General features: G+C 39.3%; 1 protein-coding gene across 1 annotated transcript in view; it reads left to right on the top strand.

Annotated features, from left to right (window-relative positions):
• The first annotated feature begins 7264 nt into the window (after window positions 1–7264).
• The window catches only part of LOC145013384 (uncharacterized), a 48356-nt gene continuing 33016 nt past the window's right edge, over window positions 7265–22604 (top strand). Inside the window, exons 1-4 of the mRNA XM_078972177.1 lie at window positions 7265–7463; window positions 8229–8581; window positions 8687–9631; window positions 10104–10394. Coding sequence (XP_078828303.1) covers window positions 7265–7463; window positions 8229–8581; window positions 8687–9631; window positions 10104–10394 — 1788 coding nt within the window. The remainder of the gene's footprint in view (window positions 7464–8228; window positions 8582–8686; window positions 9632–10103; window positions 10395–22604) is intronic.

Raw genomic sequence — 22604 nt, forward strand, 5'->3', positions numbered from 1 at the left:
CATGGTGCTTCACTCTTTGCCTCCAAGCTACAATCCATCACATGAACAAAGAAGAGGTCACCCTAAGCAAACTCCAACGTCTCTTGAGGGTCACTGAGAGCAACTTCAAGGAAAAGTCTGTTGCACCAACTCCCAATCCACCCGCTGCTCCTGTCTTGGCAATTGGACAAGGAAAGGGAAAGAAGAGGAAGGCTTCATCAAAGAACTATCGCAAGGTGAAAACCCGAGATGGTGCCTCTTCTAGTGGGACCAAAGTTGATCCCGCTAAGCCCTGCTGTAATCCGAAGGAGGCAGAGTGCCAGCACTGCCACAAGATAGGACATTGGAAGAGAAGTTGCCCGGAATACCTGCAAGCCATCAAGGAAGGAAAGATCAAGCCATCTTTCGCAGGTATATATACAATTAAATCTAATGATTCATCTCACAATACTTCTTGGGTTATTGATACCGGTTGTGGTTACGATATTTGTTCTAATGTGCAGGGACTAAGAAGAAGTAGAGACGTGGAGCATGGAAGAATAAATCTAATCATGGGGAACAGAAGATCGCCGCCTGTGACCAAGATTGGAGTGTATTCTTTAGTGCTTAGGAATAGTTTATCTTTATATTTGAACAATTGTTGCTATTCGCCAGAAATGGCTAGAAACATCATTTCTTTTCATGGTTTGTTTAGACAAGGTTTTATATTTTCTTCTAATAATAAGAATGGTTCTATTTTAACTTATCTAAATGGTGTCTTTTACTTTGAAGCTATACCATGTAATGGAATTTATGAAACCGTTATGATTATTGATAACTTAGGAAATAATGTTTTGTACTTGGATTCTTCCAATAGTATGGATAAGGCATCCTTATGGCATTGTCGTCTTGGACATGTCAACAAGAAACGCATAGCCCAACTCCAAAAGAATAGAGTGTTGGAGTCATTCGACCGTAGGGAAGATGACACATGCGAGTCTTGTTTACTTGGAAAGATGACTAAGTCACCCTTCACTGGTACGTGCGAAAGGGGTGAGGGTCTATTGGACCTCATACATACCGATGTGTGTGGACCATTTAGATCTACCACGAATGATGCTAACCGTTTCTACATGACTTTTACCGATGACTGTAGTAGATATGGGTATATCTACTTAATCAAGCAAAAGTCAGAAATTTTTTAAAAGTTCAAAGAGTTTAAGAATGAAGTGGAGAATCAATTGGGCTGGAAGATCAAGATGCTTCGATCCGATCGAGGAGGAGAGTAGCTAAGTCTTGAATTCCACGATTATCTCAAGGAGTGTGGAATAGTTTCACAATTGACGCCACCTAGGACACCACAATTGAATGGTGTGGCAGAAAGGCGTAATCGAACCTTGTTGGACATGGTTCGGTCTATGATGAGTCGTGCTTCACTATCTATCTCTTTTTAGGGGTATGCCTTAGAGACTGTCGCCCATATCCTTAACCGAGTCCCTACTAAGAAGGTTACCAAAACACCTCACGAGATGTGGATGGGGAAAGGTCCTTCGTTAGCACATATCAAAGTTTGGGGTTGCGAGGCTTTCTTAAGACGAGATACTCACGTCAAGCTCGAACCTTGTAGTGAGCGATGTATTTTCATCGGCTACCCGCAGAAATCCTTTGGATATCTCTTCTATAGGCCGAAGGACAATGTTGTCTTTGTTGTGAGGAAAGGAGTTTTCCGAGAGCGAGAACTCATAGGCTAAGGAGATAGTGGGAGGAAAATCTATCTTGAAGAGATTCAAGAATCGATAGATGAAGGAACCTCAACCGCTGGCGCTCAACCCGAGGAGGAAACTCCGGTTGAACCAATTGACGTATCATTACCTCTTAGACGTTCCGAAAGAGTTAGGTTTCAACCCCAGTTGTATGGTTTTCATAATACTACCGAAAGGGAGACGTATATTAGTGATAATACACTAATAAATCTTGATGAACCTAATAGCTATAAAGAAGCCATGGCAGGCCCGGAGTCTGCGAAATGGAAAGAGGCAATGGATAGCGAGATCCAATCCATGTATGATAACCATGTTTGGAATTTGGTTGATAATGTGCCAGGACGTAAGGCCGTTGGGTGTAAATGGATCTTCAAGAAGAAGACCGACGTGGATGGAAAGGTATGCATGTATAAAGCACGATTGGTTGCAAAGGGCTTTACTCAAACTCCCGGAGTTGACTATGCAGAGACCTTCTCACCAGTTGCGAAGATAAAGTGTATTAGAGTGATGCTAGCTATTGCCGCATTTCATGATTATGAGATTTGGCAAATGGATGTCAAGACCGCTTTCCTTAATGGAAAGTTGGCTGAGGATGTTTACATGGCTCAGCCAGAGGGGTTTGTGGATCCAAAGCATCCGAATAGAGTGTGTAAGCTTGAGAAGTCCATTTATAGATTAAAGCAAGTGTCTCGCAGATGGAATCTTTGCTATGATGAGAAAGTCAAAGAGTTTGTTTTTGTACGAAGCGAAGATGAATCGTGTGTATATGTCAAAGCCAGTGGGAGTGTAGTAAGCTTCCTCGTTCTATATGTCGATGACATATTACTCATAGGAAACGACGTCCCAACCATGCAGGAGGTTAAGTCCTGGCTCGGGAAGTGCTTCGCTATGAAGGACCTCGGAGAGGCTTCCTATATTTTGGGAATAAGGATAGTAAGAGAAAGAAGTAAGAGACTAATAGGACTTAGTCAGAACACTTACTTAGAGAAGGTACTAAAATGTTTTACTATGGAATACTCGAAAAAGGGAGAATTACCGATACAAGGCAATGCCAAGTTGAGTAAGACTCAAAGTCCGAGTACCAAAGCCGAGATAGATGATATGAGCCGAGTTGCATACACTTCCGCAGTTGGCTCAATCATGTACGCTATGACTTGTATTCGCCCTGATGTAGCCTTTGCTTTGAGCATGGTTAGTAGATATCAAGGGAATCCGGGCAGAGCCCATTGGGTTGTGTGAAGAATATCCTTAAGTACCTTCAGAGGACAAAGGAATGGTTCTTAGTCCTTGGAAGGAGTGATGACTTGAAGGTGCGGGGGTATAGTGACGCCAGTTTTCAGACCGACAGGGACAACTACAGTTCGCACTAGGGTTGGGTCTTTACCCTGAATAGAGGAGCAGTAACTTCGAAGAGTTCCAAGCAGGAAACCGTAGCTGATTCAACGTGCGAATCAGAGTACATTGCAGCGAGAGAAGCGTTGAAGGAGGCAATATCGCTAAAGAACTTCATTGGTGATCTTGGAGTTGTGCCTGCCATAAAGGTGCCCATGGAGATTTTCTGTGATAATGAAGGTGCGGTTGCCTTGACCAGGGAACCGAGAGATCATGGTAGATCACGACATATCGACAGAAAATATCACTTTATTAGTCATCGTGTAGAAGAAGGGAAACTCATAGTTAAGAGGATATCATCAGAAGATAACCCAGCAGATCCGATTACGAAGGGACTGAGTAGGGTTAAGCATTTGCAGCATGCTAGGAGTATTGGGCTGAAGGATGATATTAGCGTAGATTAGACAGTATTAGAAACGTGTAATAGATAAATGTAATTAACATTTGATGATTAAATAAAGGAGCTTTATTGATAAGTAATGTTACTATCTTATGTTAATTGTTTAACTATTGTTTCACTTTGCATGTTTTGACTTCCAGAATAATTGAGTTTATTAAGAATAATCGAATTGTTCAAATAGTCCACAATCGTTCATATGTCGGAAGTATATATGAATGAAGATTGTCATGAGTAGGTGTGTAGAGTGTCTAAATGGTGTTAGACATAGCAAAAGATTGCTGCAACGTTCATGAGTGCTTATGAACTAGATTTGAGCATTGGAACAAACCCGCGCTTGCTGGAATCACCTTATGGAATGTGATAGTAAATGGGTGATCGCAAGACGATAATATCATATGGTCTTAAAACCTAGATATACGGTTTGTTATTGGTTAATTGATTGTACATTGATAATGCGAAAACGCGTTGGTAACTCTATGTTATAAAACGCATTGTTGTGTGTAGTTGGTTAATGAATAAGTAAATGCATATAAGTCGAAGTTTATCTGTAACTTTTATCCTTTGAAGGAAAAAGTGATATCTCGGCCGCTCGATGATTTGATTTGACTTATGTGTCGGGCCCGATCAGAACTGAATTGATGTGATCGATTAAGTTCTATTTCAAATAAATTGGAAATCGAGAAACCAAATGCTAGACTAACTATTCCATAGTATTGTCAGCATGATATCTAATAGAGGACTGTACGATCCCTTATCTAAGGGACAAGATTGATTAGATCAGAGTTTGACAACGTCTTTGAGAGCTACGATTGCAAATCGGAGTGTACCTGCACATATAGTTACTAGACTTATCCAAGTGGGAGACTGTTGGAATAGTGTCTAAGGCTGCAACTATATTAGGCTAGTATTTGACCCGATTGTGCATGGTCCTTTTGGGTTGCCTTCACCATAGCAACTTGGTAGGATGATTTATTATGAAAGAATAGATATTATTAATATATTATGAGAATAATATAAGGAATAATAATATAGTTATTTGATTAATATAAGTCATAGATTAATTAGTATTAATTTGGTGACTTAAGGAGATTAATTAAATAAGAGGGTATAAACTATCAATTGTTTGATAGTTAAAATTTAGACTGTAAATCCTTATTGGATAAAGGGTTGGACGATTTCTAGGCTAGGATAAGTCTCAAATCGCCCAAGGCTATCTATGGTGAGGATTTGGATTGCTTTGAGTAATAGTTATCCAACTAGGGTTTAAGTTGTAACCCTTAAGGAGTCTACAAGTATAAATAGACCCTATGGCATAAGGAAATCGGACTTGATCTGAAGTAGAGAAGCTCTGGCCGAATTCCACCCCTCTCCTCTCTCTCAAATCATCCTCTTTGCTAGTTGGTGTTTGTAAGCCATTAGAGGAGTGACAATTGTGACTCTAAAGCTCCAAGAAAAAGAAGATCAAACAAGTGTTTCAAGGTATGCTTCTAACTTTGATTTTGTGTTGTTCTTATAACTAATTAGCCATTAGAAGTCTTGGATTCAAAACATGTTTAATAGAGAAACCTAGATCCGAGCATTAGGGTTTGTATGCGCACTTAGGAATGTTCTTATGTACAAAACCCATCAACATTAAATATAAAGTAAGGACAAACTATCATTTTAGTATATAAAGTTAGTGGTAATTAATGTTTTTTTTTAATCTGTGTGTTTTTTGTCTATAGACAATAATATTGAGACGGGGGAGTAATTATTTGAGACTAGATCTCGGTATAATAAATGAACGTGTCGCATATATATGAGCGACGCAACACTTTAGAAAATTTAGTGTAATCATTTGCATAGTAAAATTGACTTCGATCACTGTTAATAAGATTCTTGTTTGGTCTCCCATATTTAAACTATTAACAATTGAAAGTTATAAATTGAACAATCAATGTAATCACTATTATCTTATATACTTTTTTTTCTTATAATTAATGCTTGAAAATTATTATTTAAAAATATATTCTCTATATTTAAAAGAATAGGATGTTAAAATAAGAAATCTTCAATTAGCTATAGCTCCAGATAAAGTTTATTGGCATCGTTCGTCATACTTAAGTTCTGCTGTCAGACAATTATAACACGACTTAAGATTTTTGACATCGAATTTCATAAATTTTAGAAACAAAAAACTAAATTTTTTTTGTACTCTTTGGGTTATTCAAATATAGTTTTAAAAAAAAAAACCATCAATTGATTAGTAATATATATAAAATAATTTACTTTAAAGTTCTCCATGACCAAAAGAACGAGTTCTTGATTACTTAAATTGTTACTAAAATGTTTTTTTTATGAATATGAATTTTTATAGGGAATTCAAAATTAATATGAATTTCAGTTGAAAATATTCTTAGTCTCATCAATTCCCTTAAAAACCTTGTTTTAATTTCCTCGAACAAAACAAACAACATATTCATTTCTTTAATAATAACATTGAGAAGCATATCTTTTGATTGTAATTTTTTTCTAACCAAGTCCACCATATACTATATAGTCTTTTAATATGTGCTATTAGAATTGGAATAAAAAATGGCGTTTTGCCTTTTGAGTATCGATTGTCTATTGTTGGACGACAAACTGAATAATATGTTAGGCCATAACTTGTTGTCCAACAAAGTATAAACTTCAATTTATGATGTAACATAGCATAAAATATTATTCAGTTCGTTGTCCATAAATAGACAATCGATACTCAAAAGGCAAAACATCGTTTTTTATTCCAATTCTAATAGCACATATTAAAAGACTATATAGTATATACGGTGGAGAGAACTTCTCATACGTATTCAGTGTAATGTGATGAAGACTATATAGGACTGCATGGCTTAAAATTTTAGGGCTTCCTCTGCGTTTCTGGGATGAGGAGAACTTCAACGTCATCGCGGGACATTTTGGTAGAATTGTATCTCCGTTCAATAAATTGTTTACAAGACGTGACTATTCAATGGGAAAGGTTGGCGTTCTTATATCGGAACGGAAATGGATCAACACAGAAGTCAATGTCGTGGCAGATGGTAAGACCTAAAAGATTGGTGTAGTTGAATACACAGACGATTGGTCTCCATTTCTCCCCGCCCCTTTTGATAAGGTTGAAGATGAATCAGATGAAGAAGAAGTGGTGGGTGTAGACGACTCTAGTGAAAACGTTGAGGAAGAAGATAGTATATCGGATACATGGATGGCTGATCACGATGATGACATAGAAGAAGGAGAAATAAGGCTGGAACCGTCATAAAATAACATTCAGACGAGATACGAATCAGAAGTCGGCGGGTGGACGGATATTTCCACTCTGATAATCGTGGGGAATAAGGAAACAATTAACGTTAATTCCCAAAATAAAGATATTCCCAATGAACAAACGGTTGAAATCCCCAAAAAAACAAATGATGGAAGTATACCCAACGTATTAACTCCTCAAAACTTGATGTTCCATTTCCAGGCTAAGGCAGACGGTAACGACAACACTAACCTAAAATCTAATGGGCCAACTAGCCCACTAACACTTGGACTATTGGAAAAGTTAGTTCCGTCCGGTTGTTTTGGACCCTTCCCTAGTCTGAACCCAAACATGGATGGTCCAACGGCTAAAAAAAGAAAAAGATCACAAGTAGATGCCTTTAACGTCTTGGACCTCAAGTTCTCATCTCCATCAAAACAGTGTGGTGTCTTCCATTAGTCAGAAAATAATATTATAGAAGAGCCGATGATCCATTCAACTAACCACCAAGAAAGAAATAGCAAATCAGTTGATGATATTCCTTTCGTCATCTCTAATGATCAGAATGGCCAGGTTGATTGCTCAAAACCAAACGAGAATGCTCAGATTGCAGGAATTGGGGCATTGGTCGGATTTCAAATTGAAGCGGATAATCACACCCTTGCGTCTGTGGTTGGTGAAACAGGTGTGCAAAATTGTTATCCATGAATTGCCTATCTCTTAATGTTCGAGGCATAGGCGATGATGCTAAAGTAAGATGGGTGAGAAGTTTGAAGGTGCTCCATAAAATCAATTTCTTGGGTTTATAGGAAACGCAACTTATAGATTACTCTAGAATTGACGTTCATGGATGCTGGGGAGATATTGATATGGACTGTGAAGGGGTTGATTCTGATAGTAGATCTAGTGGGTTGATTTCAATTTGGGATATCAACTACTTTCGGAAAACAGATGTTCTAAAGCATCGACACTTCATAATTATCATTGGTAGTTGGTCGGGTATTCCTGGACATACTATACTCGCCAACATCTATGGACCTCAACCAGGCTCTGAGAAACATAAATTATGGGAAGACTTGATACAAATTAAACAGAACTGGGTTGGGAATTGGTTGTTATTCGGAGATTTTAACGCAGTAAGACGGAAGGAGGAAAGATTCCACTCACAATTTTGTCTGTATATTGCTTCCAATCTCAACAAATTCATACACGACGCAGGTGTTATCGATCTCAATATGGGTGGTGAGCGATATACTTATATGAGTCGGGTCGATGCTAAATTAAGTAAAATTCATAGGTTTCTTTCTTGTTCTTCTTTCCTATCATATTTCCCATCACTCACTGCCACTGCTCACCCAAGATACTTATCAGATCACTGCCCCTTTACTGTCTTCGATTTCAAAAGATTTTGGTCCTCCATCATTTAAGTTTTTCAATTCTTGGCTCACAGTGGATGGAATCGACCAGATTGTAAGTAATGCATGGACTGGTTTCAACGGATATGGTCGGCCGGATGTTTACCTGGCTGCAAAACTTAAACATGTAAAAGAAGAGATCAAGAAATGGCGTAGGAGTGAACATAAAAAAGAAACCCAAGAACTTACAAATTTAAAAGAAATGATCAAAGACTTGGAAAATGCAGCTGAAACGCGTATCCTGTCAGAAAATGAACTATTGATCAGATGTAATGGTCTCAAAAGGATCATGGAACTCGAACGTATGGCAACATTAGATCTTAAACAAAAAGCCCGATTGAAATGGGTGGTGGATGGAGATGAAAACACAAACTTGTTCCATGGTCATGTTAACAACAACAAACGGAAGAAACAAATCATTGGTCTAACTATCAATGGTAAATAGGCAACTGATGTAAGTGATATCAAAAAAGAAACTTACAAATTCTTTCAGTCGAAGTTCAAGGAGAGATGGAAGTCACGTCCTAAATTTATCATCTCAAACTTCAAGTCTCTATCGATGATGGAATCCATACGTCTTGAAGCTACAATCTCCGTAACTGAAGTAAAGGTGGCCGTTTGGGCATGTTGTGGAGACAAAGCACCAGGACCAGACGGACTAACGTTTAAGTTCATAAAAAACTATTGGAACCTGATGTGTGATGATGTGATGAAAGCCATGTGTCACTTTCAAGATCTGGGCTCACTTGCCTCATGTTGTAATTCTTCATTCATAACACTTGCTCCAAAAATAAAAGACCCGACTATTCTATCAGACTATCGCCCTATCAGTCTGATTGGATGTTTCTACAAGATAATAACCAAGGTTCTAGCAACAAGAATGAAGAAGGTGATTGGAAGTGTCATTGGTGAAGTACAATCTGCGTATGTCAAGGGAAGATATATTTTGGATGGTCCTTTAATAATAAATGAAATATGTTCTTGGGCGAAAAGTATTAAGAAAAAAGTACTTTTATTCAAGGTCGACTTTGAGAAAGCCTTCGACTCGATTAAATTGGAGTACTTAGATTCAGTTCTAGCCCAAATGGGTTTTGGGAACAAATGGAGATCTTGGATCTCTCGATGTTTGTCATCAGCTCGTGCTTCTGTATTGATTAATGGTACCCCAACCAAAGAATTAAAGATTACTAAAGGTGTTAGCGAAGGCGATCCGTTATCGCCTTTTTTGTTCATTATTGCAATGGAGGGACTCAATGTAGCATTAAAGACTACAAGTGACAAAAACTTATTCAAAGTTGTGAAAACTCCCGGTAATGGTCCATGTATTTCTCATTTATTTTACGCAGACGACGCTTTATTCATTGGAGAATGGTGCCATTCCAACCTCAAAAACCTTGCAAGTATACTCAAATGTTTTCAAGTTTCATCGGTCCTTAAGGTAAGCTTTAATAAATCCAAAGTTTATGGCATTGGGGCTCCCACTTCTGAAATCACTTAATGGGCCGGTCTCCTGGGGTGTGAAGATGGAGTATTTCCATTAACCTACCTTGGTGTGGTAGTTGGTGCAAACTTGAAGCTCATAAAGTACTCGTCCCTAATAATTCAGAAATTTCGAGCAAAGCATTCCATTTGGAAAGCAAAAACTCTCATTCGGAGGGTGTTTAACACTCATCAAAGCTGTGCTGGGGAATCTCCTAACATACTATCTATCACTTTTCAAAGCACCCGCTGGGGTTATTGAGACTCTAGAGAAGCTGCGAAGAAAATTCTTGTGGGGTGGAAACGAAGAAAAGAAAAACATACATTGGGTGTCATGGGAGAAAGTTATAGCAGACAAATAGAAAGGTGGTCTAGGAGTTGGGTCCATCAAAGCACTTAACATAGCTCTTAAGGTGAAATGGTGGTGGCAGTTAAGAAACGAATCTTCATCATTATGGTGCAAGGTTATTACAGGAATCCATAATTTAGCTAATAAACTGGTTGATCAATTGTCAAGGAAACAAATATCCGGTGTATGGAACAACATATCGGGAACTAAGAAGGACATTGAAAGGTTGGGTATAAGTTTTGATGATATATTCCAGCAGGTGATCAAGTCTAGGGATAATACCCAATTCTGGCATGATTTTTTGATTGGAACCTGTAAATTAAAGACTGCATTCCCTTCACTTTATACTCTTGAATCTAAGAAAAGGTGTAAGGTAAGTATCCGCATACTTGCAGACGAAATCAAGTGGGATCGGAGTTGGTGTCCAATAAACGTGGGATTAACTACCGAGTTGGAGAATTTGACAAAGGCCATTACAACTATTCGACTACAACCTGGTCCAGATGAGATTAAATGCAAACTAAGCCCTGATGGAAACTATATGGTGCACATGCTGTCACACCCCAAAACCGAGAACGGCGGAAACGTTCTGGGGCGGAGGACGTCATGTGATGTATCACAACACATTAATAGTAAACAAGCAAACAACATCATCCATTACATTAAATATATAATTTTAATACAAGTCTGTTCTGTACAGTTATAGACACCAAAAATAATGTAAATCTAAATAATAAGATGAGTCTTCGATGTGCTCCATCTTCTCAAAAGCTATCCTCGGTACCTGTCTAATGATGACGTGAGAATACAAGTTATTTTGAAAGATTTTATCAGCATAAAGCTGGTGAGTTCATAAGTATTTTAGTGTCGGTGTTTATTATCAAAACGTTTGAACATGTCTCAAGTGTAAGTTTGTAAAATGTATGTAAATGTTTGTAAAAGTGTGAATCTCTAAGAAAAACCTATATTTTCTATAAACGTAGCCTTCTACCAAGGCTTAACTGTCTTGTATGATTGTTTGTTGTAAAAGTGTGTAATTTCCCCAAGTGTAACTATCATTACCAAAATATAGTTTGTACATTAGTGTTGAAGTGAAATAATCACTAAATATATGTAATGGGTAAATTATTGTAGTACTGTAGTGTTGTATTATAGGAACTAGTACTGTACTATCTACCTTAAACTGGATTTATATTAAGGTATCATGTGATTAATTGTACCATACTATCGACTGAGTAACAACGACAAATGTAGGTCGTCAAACGGAATGACGTTTGGCACCCGCAGACCTGCAGGTCCGGCTGTAGCTAGCAGCAAGGTGTAGGATAGTCAATCCAGTAGAGATCTATACGCAACCTCACGCTCTCTATCCAAGAGAATTCTGGTTACAACTCGAGTCATGACATTTAAGGCATGCCCGATACAGTGGATCACAATTGTAAACGTATTCATGGATAGGTAATGTAATGTTACTTGTTCTAGTATCGTTGTATATGTTCTCTTCCAAGTATAGTTGTATATGTTCCTCTCTAGTATAGTTGTATGTGTTCTTCTCTAGTACAGTTGTATATGTTCTGATCTAGTATAGTTGTATATGTTCTGCTCTAGTATGGTTGTATATGTTCTCACAGTCATGTAATGTATATGACTCAATAATGAACTGACTCATTGATCTAGCAACAGTGTAAATGTAATCCTGTGATACCCCGATGGTAACTTACTAATGATATAACTGATACGCATGAATAATGGAAGTACTTTCATGTCTATATTTGCACATATGGTATATAATTAATATTGAAACGACCCTCAGACGGCTACCCGACATCCCACCAGACCACATCCGAATCGAGGAAAAGGAAATAGGGCGGATGGCCTTCCTAAGTTTTTTAAACATTTCTTATATATCTATACATATATGGACATGCAATTTATAAGAAGTATAATAAAGTTTAAATAAAAGTATTTGATAAGTAAAAGAGTTTGTAAAACAGTTTGATAAATATTTTGAAACAACGATGAAATCATTGGTTTTATAGTTATTAATCACATGTGATTGATGCAATAACTATAAGTATTCAACTTGTATCCCCCCCATAAAACTATTTAAAACATTTAAAAGTATTTCAAAGGTTAATTAAAGGGGTATAAGCTCACCTGTAGTGAGTGGTTCTGATGACAAAGTTGGATTTGATGCTAGGTGTCAAGTGGTGACTTGAGTACACACGCGAAGCCTATTTAGCGTATTGGCACATGTATGGATATAATTAGTGTTATGAACAACTAATTGATGACTTTGGGACCATCATAGGGACTAGTAAACACTTATAATGAAGTGTTATAATCATATATGATTGTATAAGGGTTTATAAGGCTATACAAGAGGGTGTATGGCCAAAATACACACTATAAGTGTGTGTGCGGCTAGGTGTGCAGCCTAGTGTGCTGCCAGCACATGTGTGCGGCCATGTATGCTGCCAGATGGTGTGTGTTGCCATGTATGCGGCCAGATGGTGTTCTTGGTGTTCTTGGTACCTTTTTATGAAGATCTTCAAGGAGAATGGATGATACTTGAGAGGATTTCGTGTTCTATGCTTGAAGAAATGAAGGAATTGTTCAAAAATGATTTCAAGTGTGGCATATATAGGTGGAGTGTGCAGTTGGTAAGGGTGTGAGGCCGCAAACAAGAGTGTGTGGCCGCACACTCAAGTGTGTAGCCGCACACTCCATGTGTTGGAGTGTTTGGCCCGATTTTGATTCCTACACTTCGTGTTAACTCTTTTTAACACTCCTACCTTGATTATATCACATTTAGAACACTTCATTAGACTCTAAATGGTACTACTATATAGTAAAATAAGTCTAATATTGGAAAGAATTGAAGAGTGTATGCAAGAAGTTTTTCAGGTTGTCACATCATCCCCCTGTTAAGGGAATTTCATCGCGAAATTTGAGTTTAAGTTACTAGATTATTTCAAATAACAAAGTAAAAAGATGAGGATATTTCAGTTTAATCTGATCCTCGTGTTCCCAAGTGAATCCCGGTCCTCGCTTGGCGTTCCAGCGAACCTTCACAATCGGGATACGACTTTGTTTCGTCTGCTTGACCTCACGGTCCATGATCTCTACAGGTTCTTCCACGAAGTTGAGGCTCTCGTTGAGCTCGATCTCGTCGAGTGGGATTACAAGATTCTCGTCGGATAGACACTTTTTCAAGTTGGAAACGTGGAAGGTAGAATGCATGTTACGAAGTTTGTTCGGTAGATTGAGTTTGTAAGCCATTGGGCAGATTCTTGCGAGAATCTTGAAAGGCCCAATGTACCTTGGATTTAGCTTTCCACGCTTTCCGAAGTGTATCAAGCCCTTCCAGGGTGAGACCTTCAATAAAACGCGGTCGCCCACCTGGAATTCCAATGGTTTTCTACGTTTATCGGCGTAGCTTTTCTGTCGGTCTCTGGAGGCTTTCAGTCGTTCACGGATCTGAACGATCTTCTCCGTCGTTTCACGAATGATTTCAGGGCCTGTGAGAGTACTATCAGGAGTTTAACCCTTTGCCAACTGGGTGTTACCCACTTCAGCCCAGCACAGAGGGGATCTGCACTTCCGGCCGTAGAGGGCTTCAAATGGGGAAACCTTGATGCTCGAATGATAACTGTTATTGTAGGAAAAATCGACAAGAGGTAAATGAGTATCCCATGCCTTTCCAAAGTCAATCACACAGGGTCTCAACATATCCTCCAGTGTTTGGATGGTCCTCTCACTTTGTCCGTCGGTCTGTGGATGGTAGGCTATGCTCATGTCCAGCCTTGTTCCCAGGGAATGTTGTAGTGATTGCCAGAATCTTTAGGTGAACCTACTATCTCTATCGTAGATAATGGATATAGGAACACCATGTAGTCGCACGATTTCCCTAATGTATGTTCTCGTAAGCTTCTCCATCTTGTCAGTTTCTTTGATAAGTAGGAAGTGTGCAGACTTGGTCAATCTATCAATGATGACCCATATTGTATCAAGTCCACCCGTTGTCTTGGGTAACTTGGTTATGAAATCCATAGTGATCCGCTCCCACCTCCATTCTGGAATCTCTGGTTGTTGCAGTAAGCCGGAGGGCTTATGATATTCGACCTTAACCTTTGCGCAAGTAAGGCATTTACTTACGAAGGTAGCAATCTCTGCTTTCATATTAGGCCACCAGTATAGCTTTTTAAGATCAAGATACATCTTCTCTGAACCTGGGTGGATGGAATATCGAGTGTTGTGCGCCTCGGTCATGACTAAGTCTCGGAAACCACCGTTTTTTGGTGTCCAGATCGGGTCCATGAAATATAAGGCTCCGTCACCCTTGGCTTCTAAATTCTTGTCCATTCCTCTAAGGGATTCACTCATCACATTTTCAGGTTTCATGGCTTCAAGTTGGGCCGCCTGAATTTGTTTAGACAAGTGTGAATGGATGGTTATTGACAACGACTTAACTCTTCGACCAGAATATTCCTTCCGACTTAGGGCGTTCGCTAGTACGTTGGCTTTACCTGGATGATAATGAATGTCGCATTCGTAGTCATTGAGTAGCTCGACCCACCATCGTTGTCTCATGTTGAGCTCCTTCTGATCGAATATGTGTTTTAAACTCTTGTGGTCGGTAAAGATAGTGCTTTTCGTCCCGTACAAGTAATGTCTCCAGATCTTAAGAGCAAACACCACGGCTCCTAGTTCAAGATCGTGGGTCATGTAGTTGACTTCATGTGTCTTCAATTGTCTGGAGGTGTAGGTCATGACCTTACCCCATTGCATCAGGACACAACCGAGCCCTTGGTTTGATGCATCGCAATAGACCACGAAGTCTTCTATCCCTTCGGGAAGGGATAGTATTGGTGCGGTGCACAAGGCTCGTTTTAGCGTTTGGAACGCTCTTTCTTGTTTCTCTTCCCAGTCAAAGGCCATGCCTTTCTGGGTCAGTGTTGTAAGAGGTTTTGCTATTCGGGAGAAGTTCTGTATGAATCTACGGTAATAGCCAGCGAGGCCTAGAAATTGATGAATTTCAGTAGGCGTCCTCGGTGCTGACCAGTTCTCAATGGATTTAATTTTGTATGGGTCCACGTGGATTCCTTCTTCGCTTACCACGTGTCATAAGAATTCGAATCTTCAGATCCAAAATTCACATTTCGAGAACTTCGCATAGAGTTTCTCCGTTCGTAAGGTTCCTAAAACTTGTCGCAGGTGATCGCCATGCTCTTCCCTACTTCGGGAGTAGATCAGGATGTCATCAATGAAAACGATGACGAACTGATCAAAGTAAGGTCGGCATACTCTGTTCATCAGATCCATGAAAATTGCGGGCGCCTTGGTCAATCGGAAGAGCATCACCACGAACTCGTGGTGTCCGTAATGAGTTTGGAAGGATGTCTTTGGAACGTCCTCCTCTCGCACTCGTAACTGGTGATATCCGGATCTCAGATCAATTTTGGAGAAGTAACTCACCCCTTGCAGTTGGTCAAATAGATCGTCTATGCGAGGAAGAGGGTATCGATTCTTGACCGTCAGTTTGTTGAGTTTCCTGTAGTCGATACACATACGGAATGATCCGTCTTTCTTCTTAACAAACAAGATTAGTGCTCCCCAAGGCGAGAAGCTTGGTCTTATGAAGCCCTTGTTGAGTAGTTCGTTAAGTTGACCAGATAATTCCTGCATCTCAGCTGGTGCTAATCGGTATGGCAACTTAGCTACTGGGGTAGCTCCTACAATTAAGTCGATTCTGAACTGGACCTGTCGTTGCGGAGGTAATCCTGGTAGCTCTTCTAGAAAAATGTTGGGGAAGTCGCTCACTACTGTGATGTTCTTTAGTTCTTTTGTTTTGAGGCTTGTATCGACAATGTGAGCAAGGAATGTGCGACATTCCTTACGTAGATATTTCTATGCTTGGCTACTAGAGATAATACGAAGACTTGTACTGGGTTTGTTACCATATACTATAAGAGTTTCGTTAGACGGAAGGTTTAGACGGATTGCTTTCTCGAAGCACATGATGTCGGTGCGATGAAGACTCAACCAATCCATGCCGATGATTACGTCGAAGCTTTTAATCGGGACCGGGATAAGGTCGATTGGGAATGAATGGTTATCTAGAGTTATGGTACAACCTAAGTATATGCTCTTGGTGCTTTCAGTTTTCCCATTAGCAATTTCTACAGTGAATTGTTCTTTAAGTGCGTGTGGTTGATGTTTAAGTATGTAAGCAAATTTATGGTTCACAAAGCTTCGCTCCGCTCCACTATCGAACAAAATGCATGCATAGGAGTTATTGATAAAAAACGTACCAGTCACCACCATCGGGTCAACAACCGCTTCCCCATTGCTTATTGCCGGTACTCTCCCCGATCCACATGCATTATTTGCTTTGGGGCAGTCCCTCTTGTAGTGGCCTGCTTCACCACATCCATAGCGGGTTGGGCTCGCGCCTGAGCTAGGGACTTGAGTGATCGGTCTTGCCAGAGACCTACAGAAACGGACAGTGTGTCCTTTCTTGTCGCAGTTGGAACACTACATTTCACCGTAGGGGCCGTGGTGGTGGATGTTGCATTTGTTGCACTTAGGCAAACTTCCTGCATACTGCTTCACCGGAGTAGTAGAAGCAGTAGGGGTTATTGCAGCATGTACATCCACAATTTTTTGCTTTTTGGCAGCTCGCTGTTTCTTCTCGTCATCCCAGAACTTCCACTTAGAGTCAGTGGGTTTGGAGGGTTCTGAGACGGCTTGAGTTGTTGTCGCTGTTGGGGAGTGGGTTCCATGGTCGATGAATCGCTATGCCAGTCGCTTGGCACTGTCGAAGGTAGTGGGGTTTGATGATAGTACATTCCCCTGATATGGAGGCACTAGCCCCCAGATGTATCTTTCAATCTTTTTCCCTTCAGTGCGAACCATATTGGGGCAGAGAGCCACCAGTTCTCTAAATTTGGCGGTGTATGCGACTATGTTGGAGCCTTTCATGGTTAGGCTCCAAAGCTACTGTTCCAATTTCTGGATTTCGCCCCTTGGGCAGTATTCCTCAATCATGAGGTCTTTCATCGTTTCGCAACCTATGTCGTTGGCTACGACAAGGGTTAGAGCTTTAACGTGGCTGTTCCACCACGTTAGGGCCTTTCCTTTAAAGGTGCATGCGACATATTTGACTTTGCTCGCAGCAGGGCATGAACAAATTTCGAAGACTGATTCAGTCTTCTCGAACCATTGCAAGAGGGCAATGACTTCGCCGGTCCCATGAAAGGACTTCGACTTGCAGTTGGTGAAATCCTTGTAAGAGCACTCTCTCGAGCGCACAGGGGTTTCAACCGGAATTGATTCAATAGGGGTTCCACCTTTTCTGGCATTTGAAGAGTGATATTGAGCCATGGCAGTTGCCACTGCTACGGCTATGGCAACATTCAGGGCTGCAATATCGATGACCGGAGGCGGAGGAGGCGGTGGAGGTGCAGGGTTATTCCGGGGAGATTTGCGAGGAGGCATCTTTCAGCTATAAGTTTATAAAGACAGATACAATGGTAAGAAACAATTGTAAGTAGGTTGAGAGTGACACATGGACTAAATAGCCATAGTCCAACAGTTGAATGAGTGTACGAATTGAATTCACAATAGGGAAGAATAGTAGGAAAACGCAAGTGTAAAAATTTTCTCAGAGGTTAGTTAGCTGTCAATATTACTGGTATTATTGATGTAATGTGTTCCACGGAAAAATTTACCTAACAGTAGGTCTTACATCATACCATACGGAAAAATTTGACAGTTACTAGATTCCTAGTTAGCGTACTGAGAGTTAGGAATATTTTACAGACAAGCGTGACCACAAGCCCAGATACTAAAGGCTATTTCTTAATTCAAAAGACAAGATGTACTAGACATCTTCTAACGACGACGGGAATTCCTAGGACGAATCCTCATATCTGCCAATTGATGAATCACTTCTCGGAGGTGTCGTTCGTGAGCTCTTTGGTGAACTCGAAGTTCTGCGATTTCGGTGGTTAATTGTTGTTGCAGTGCGTCATTGGTTCTCCTCGTCCTTTCGAGTGCTTCTTCTAGATGTTGAATGACGACGGTATTAACGCCTGAGTTGGCATCAATTTCCATGACTCGGTCAATGGCTGCTCGACCTTGCACGACGTTTCGAGCAATTCTACGCACCATGACGGGCAAAGATTTATCCGCAGAACCACCTTCGCTAACGTTGTAAAAGCTTCCGTCCCCAAAGTAAGTTAAGGGTTGCCCCTGTTCGTCGCTCCAGCGATTCAAGTTGTTTACCCACAAGGGAGTGGGACCTGGAAATGCTGGTCGGGGATCGTTGTTCGGGGCTTAACCTACGTGTGGTAGATTGTTCACTTCCGGCTCAGAGTCAGATCCATCTGAGAAACCTTCTGCTTGATGATCATCCAATGGGATTTGGTGCTCATGATCGGACTCTGCTTCGAGCCATCATGCGTTATATATATATATATATATATATATATATATATATATATATATATATATATATATATATATATATATATATATATATATATATATATATATATATATATATAAAAAGAATAACAATTGCGGAGTAAGTATAAATATGAAATCTGTAAATGACTGAAAGCTATAATAATATAAATGATTGTATTTAAATGACGTTAAGCTATAAATAATATAAATGACTGTATTTAAATGACATAAAGCTATAAATAATATAAATGACTATATTTAAATGACGTAAAGCTATAATAAAGTATATAAATATATAAATATATATCAAGTAGGTTCGTCAATAAATTGACTGAACTGGACTCATGGAGCGACTGGTCGATATTTGTTCTTTGAATGGACTGGTCGATATTGGGACTCTTGGAGCGACTGGTCGATATTTTTTCAAAGATCAATACGGCATTGGATAAGTAACAAAAAGTTCATTTAAAGCTCGATTTTATGTAAAACAAGTGTTTACAAAAGGGTACAAAATACATGGGTTTATGTATTTGTAGTTGAAGTATTTTTGGGTAAAAACATGCACACGGGTCGTGTAGGATAAGGCACAAGTGACACGGGTCGTGTAGGAGGGTTTTGGAGGGTTTTCTTGATGAATGATGTTGACACGGGGCGTGTTGATTTAGCCTTGCTGAATACGGGGCGTGTTCATGATGCTGATGCTGACACAGGGCGTGTTGATTTAGCCTTGCTGAACACGGGGCGTGTTGAGGTTCAGAAGTATGAAGAAGGCAATCAGAGGGCAACACGGGGTGTGTTGATTTTGCCTTGGTTTTTAACACGGGGCGTGTTCGTGTCAGAGTCAATTTCAGGATTTTTGTGATATGAAGGTAAGTTTTGTTTGTGATGTTTTGGTTAGGGTAATGGTGTTATTGTGTTTTGAGGATGTTTTCAAGGTTGTTTAGAGGTTGGAAGGAGGTTGATATAAGGTGGTAAAGGTGGTGAAATTTCTTATGAAGATGATGATGAATAGTGATGGGTTTTGTGGTTGATCTTGATGCAGAAGGTTTTGGGTTGTTTCATGGTTGTGTTTTGGTGTTTTGATGTAAGGAAAGTGTTTGGTGGTGTATGATGTGATGATCAAAGGTGGTGAAGATGAAAAACCTTTAGTTTCAATGAAGAAGATGAAGATGGTTGATGGTGTTCTTCATTTATCTTCTTGTTTGATCTTGGTGTTCTTCACTTGGCTTCTTGTTTGATCTTGGTGTTCTTCATTTAGCTCAAGGGATGAAGATTAAGAGGGTTTAGTTTTACAAAGGAAAACTCACTATATCATATCTATCTCTCTTACTCTCTTCTATTATATCCAACAACAAACACACACTACATACACATGTATATATATGAGAAACAAATATCTTGTAGTAGTGCACTTGAGTGTAAGTTGAAAGATGCAAGTTGATGTAGTAGTAGGAGCAAAAAAACGTGGGAAGGGTTTTAGGCTTCTTCGTCTTTGACTTTTGTTGACTTCTTCTTTGTTTGACTATTCAATACATACACAACACATATATAATACATATACATAATACATATATATGTATATAATATATATATATATATATATATATATATATATATATATATATATATATATATTGTTGAAACTGTTTAGTCACACATATGTGTTTTCATCATTCGCGTGTTTTCGTATTTTCCATTTTATCACGCATTCATGCAACCTGAAATAACTGATAATATTTGTTAGATTGTATAAAAGCAGTTCATCTTATTTCAGTTATGGTCACATACAAGGTTACATAAGAACATTTTTCAACACATGCAAATTTCTTTTCAGGTTATGTCCTAACTAGCATGGCATGGGGATTACATAAAACATAGAACTAGTAGAAATATATACCTTGTTGTTGCTTGGATTCCTTCAAGACTTTGTGAGCCTAGCACCCCAAATGTTGTGCGTCAAATGCTTCACACAACACCACAAAACTTGGAATAACTTGAGAGAATACTTGTAGCACTCAAAATCGGTTATGCCCTCTCTAGTAACCTCTTAGGTCCAATTTTACTAGCCAAAGGGTTCCTTTTATAGTGGTGTCACAATTAGGGTTTCATTAAGAAGACCCATAATTATCATGACTCTTCATTTCTCATGACCCATGGGTTTGTAACTCCCATGGACTATCCATGGAGCTCCAAATGGTTACATCCATAACCCATAAACCATGGATCATTAATCCACCATAAAAGAATTTATGATTGTCATAATCAACCCTTACATATTTAATTAGTTTCACTTTGATCACCAAATTAATACTAGATTAATACTTGATCAACTAATAATTAAATAATACTATTATTAATATACTAGAACTTATAACATATTAATAATCATAAGTACCTTATTCTCTCATTTAGTCTATCCAAGTATTGCAATGCCATGCAATCCAAATGGACCATGCTGGGTCAGGTTAAGCTCATACCAAATAAAGTTATGGACTTAGACACTATATCCAACAGTCTCCCACTTGGATAAGTCTAATAACTATATTTGCAAATATGACTTCAAAACCTGACTAGCAATCGTAGCTCTTTCCAAGTCTCTCGGAACTGAGATGATGATGATACGCCATTTAAGATAAGTGGTCATATAATCCTCTGCTCTCATGATATCAGCCGGACAAACCCATGGAACATGGTCATACTTATTGTCCAACATTTTTTTCTCGATCTCCGATTTGTTTCGACATAGAACTAACTTGAACACATCAATTAGGTTCTGACCGGGCCCGGTACATGGGTCAAAACCAAATCATCGAGGGGCCCAGATATCGCTTCTATTTCTAGAAGGAACAGATAAACTTCGACTGATATGCTTGTACTAACTACTTGTTGAATTACTCACAAAGGCACGTTTTATAACATCGAGTTACTAATGCGTTTTCGTACAATCATTGAATAACCAACTCATAGTCAACAACTCATATCTCTAGGTTTGAAGATTTATATGATATTACCATCTCACGATCACTCGAGATAAATTCCATGAAGTGATGCAAGTGAGCGTGGGTTGAATCCAATACTCAGCCCTTATGAGTACTCATGAATGTTGTAGCAACCATTGCATTGTCCAAAGCAATTTAGACAAATTGTACAAGCCAAATTCATGACATTCTTAAATCAATACTTACTTCCAAAGTTTGACTGACTGTGGATGGTTTGAATAATATGATATATACCATAACACAATTATTCTGGAAGTAAAAACATGCAAAATTGAAACATAGTAAACAATCAACATAAGATAGTAACACCTTACTCATAAATAAATAACAACTTTTATTTATCATCAAATGTCAATTACATTTTACAAGTTTCAGGAATCTAATTATCGAAACTAATATCATCCTTCAGCCTAATGCGCCTTGCATGCTGTAAATGCTTAACCCTGCTCAGTCCCTTCGTGAGGGGATATGTTGGGTTCTCATTTGATGATACCCTCTTTGCCACGATGAGTCCTTCTTCTATTCTATGTCTGATGAAATGGTATTTTCTGTCAATATGCCTAGATCTCCCGTGATCTCTTGGTTCCTTTGCCAAAGCAACCGCACTTTCACTGTCACAGAAAATTTCCATTGGCTCCTTTATAGCTGGTACAACTCCAAGGTCTCCGATGAAGTTCTTTAGCCATATTGCCTCTTTTGCTGCCTCGCTTGCTGCTATGTACTCTGATTCACAAGTCGAATCAGCTACTGTCTCCTGCTTGGAACTTTTCCAAGTAATGGCTCCTCCATTTAGGATAAAGACCCAGCCTGACTGAGAGAGAAAATTATCCCTATCAGTTTCAAAGCTAGCATCACTATATCCTTCTACTCTCAAGTCATCACTGCCTCCGAGGGTAAGGACCCAATCCTTAGTCCTCTGCAAATACTTGAGAATGTTCCTTACCGCTGTCTAGTGTGCCTTGCCAGGGTTCCCTTGATATCTACTGACCATGCTCAAAGCAAAGGCCACATCAGGGCGAGTACAAGTCATAGCATACATGATCGAGCCCACAGCGGAAGCATATGGTATCTGACTCATTTCATCTATCTCAGCCTCTGTACTCGGACTCTGA

This window comes from Lactuca saligna, chromosome 1 (genome assembly GCF_052625555.1).
Source record: "Lactuca saligna cultivar CGN05327 chromosome 1, ASM5262555v1, whole genome shotgun sequence".
NCBI lineage: Eukaryota > Viridiplantae > Streptophyta > Magnoliopsida > Asterales > Asteraceae > Lactuca > Lactuca saligna.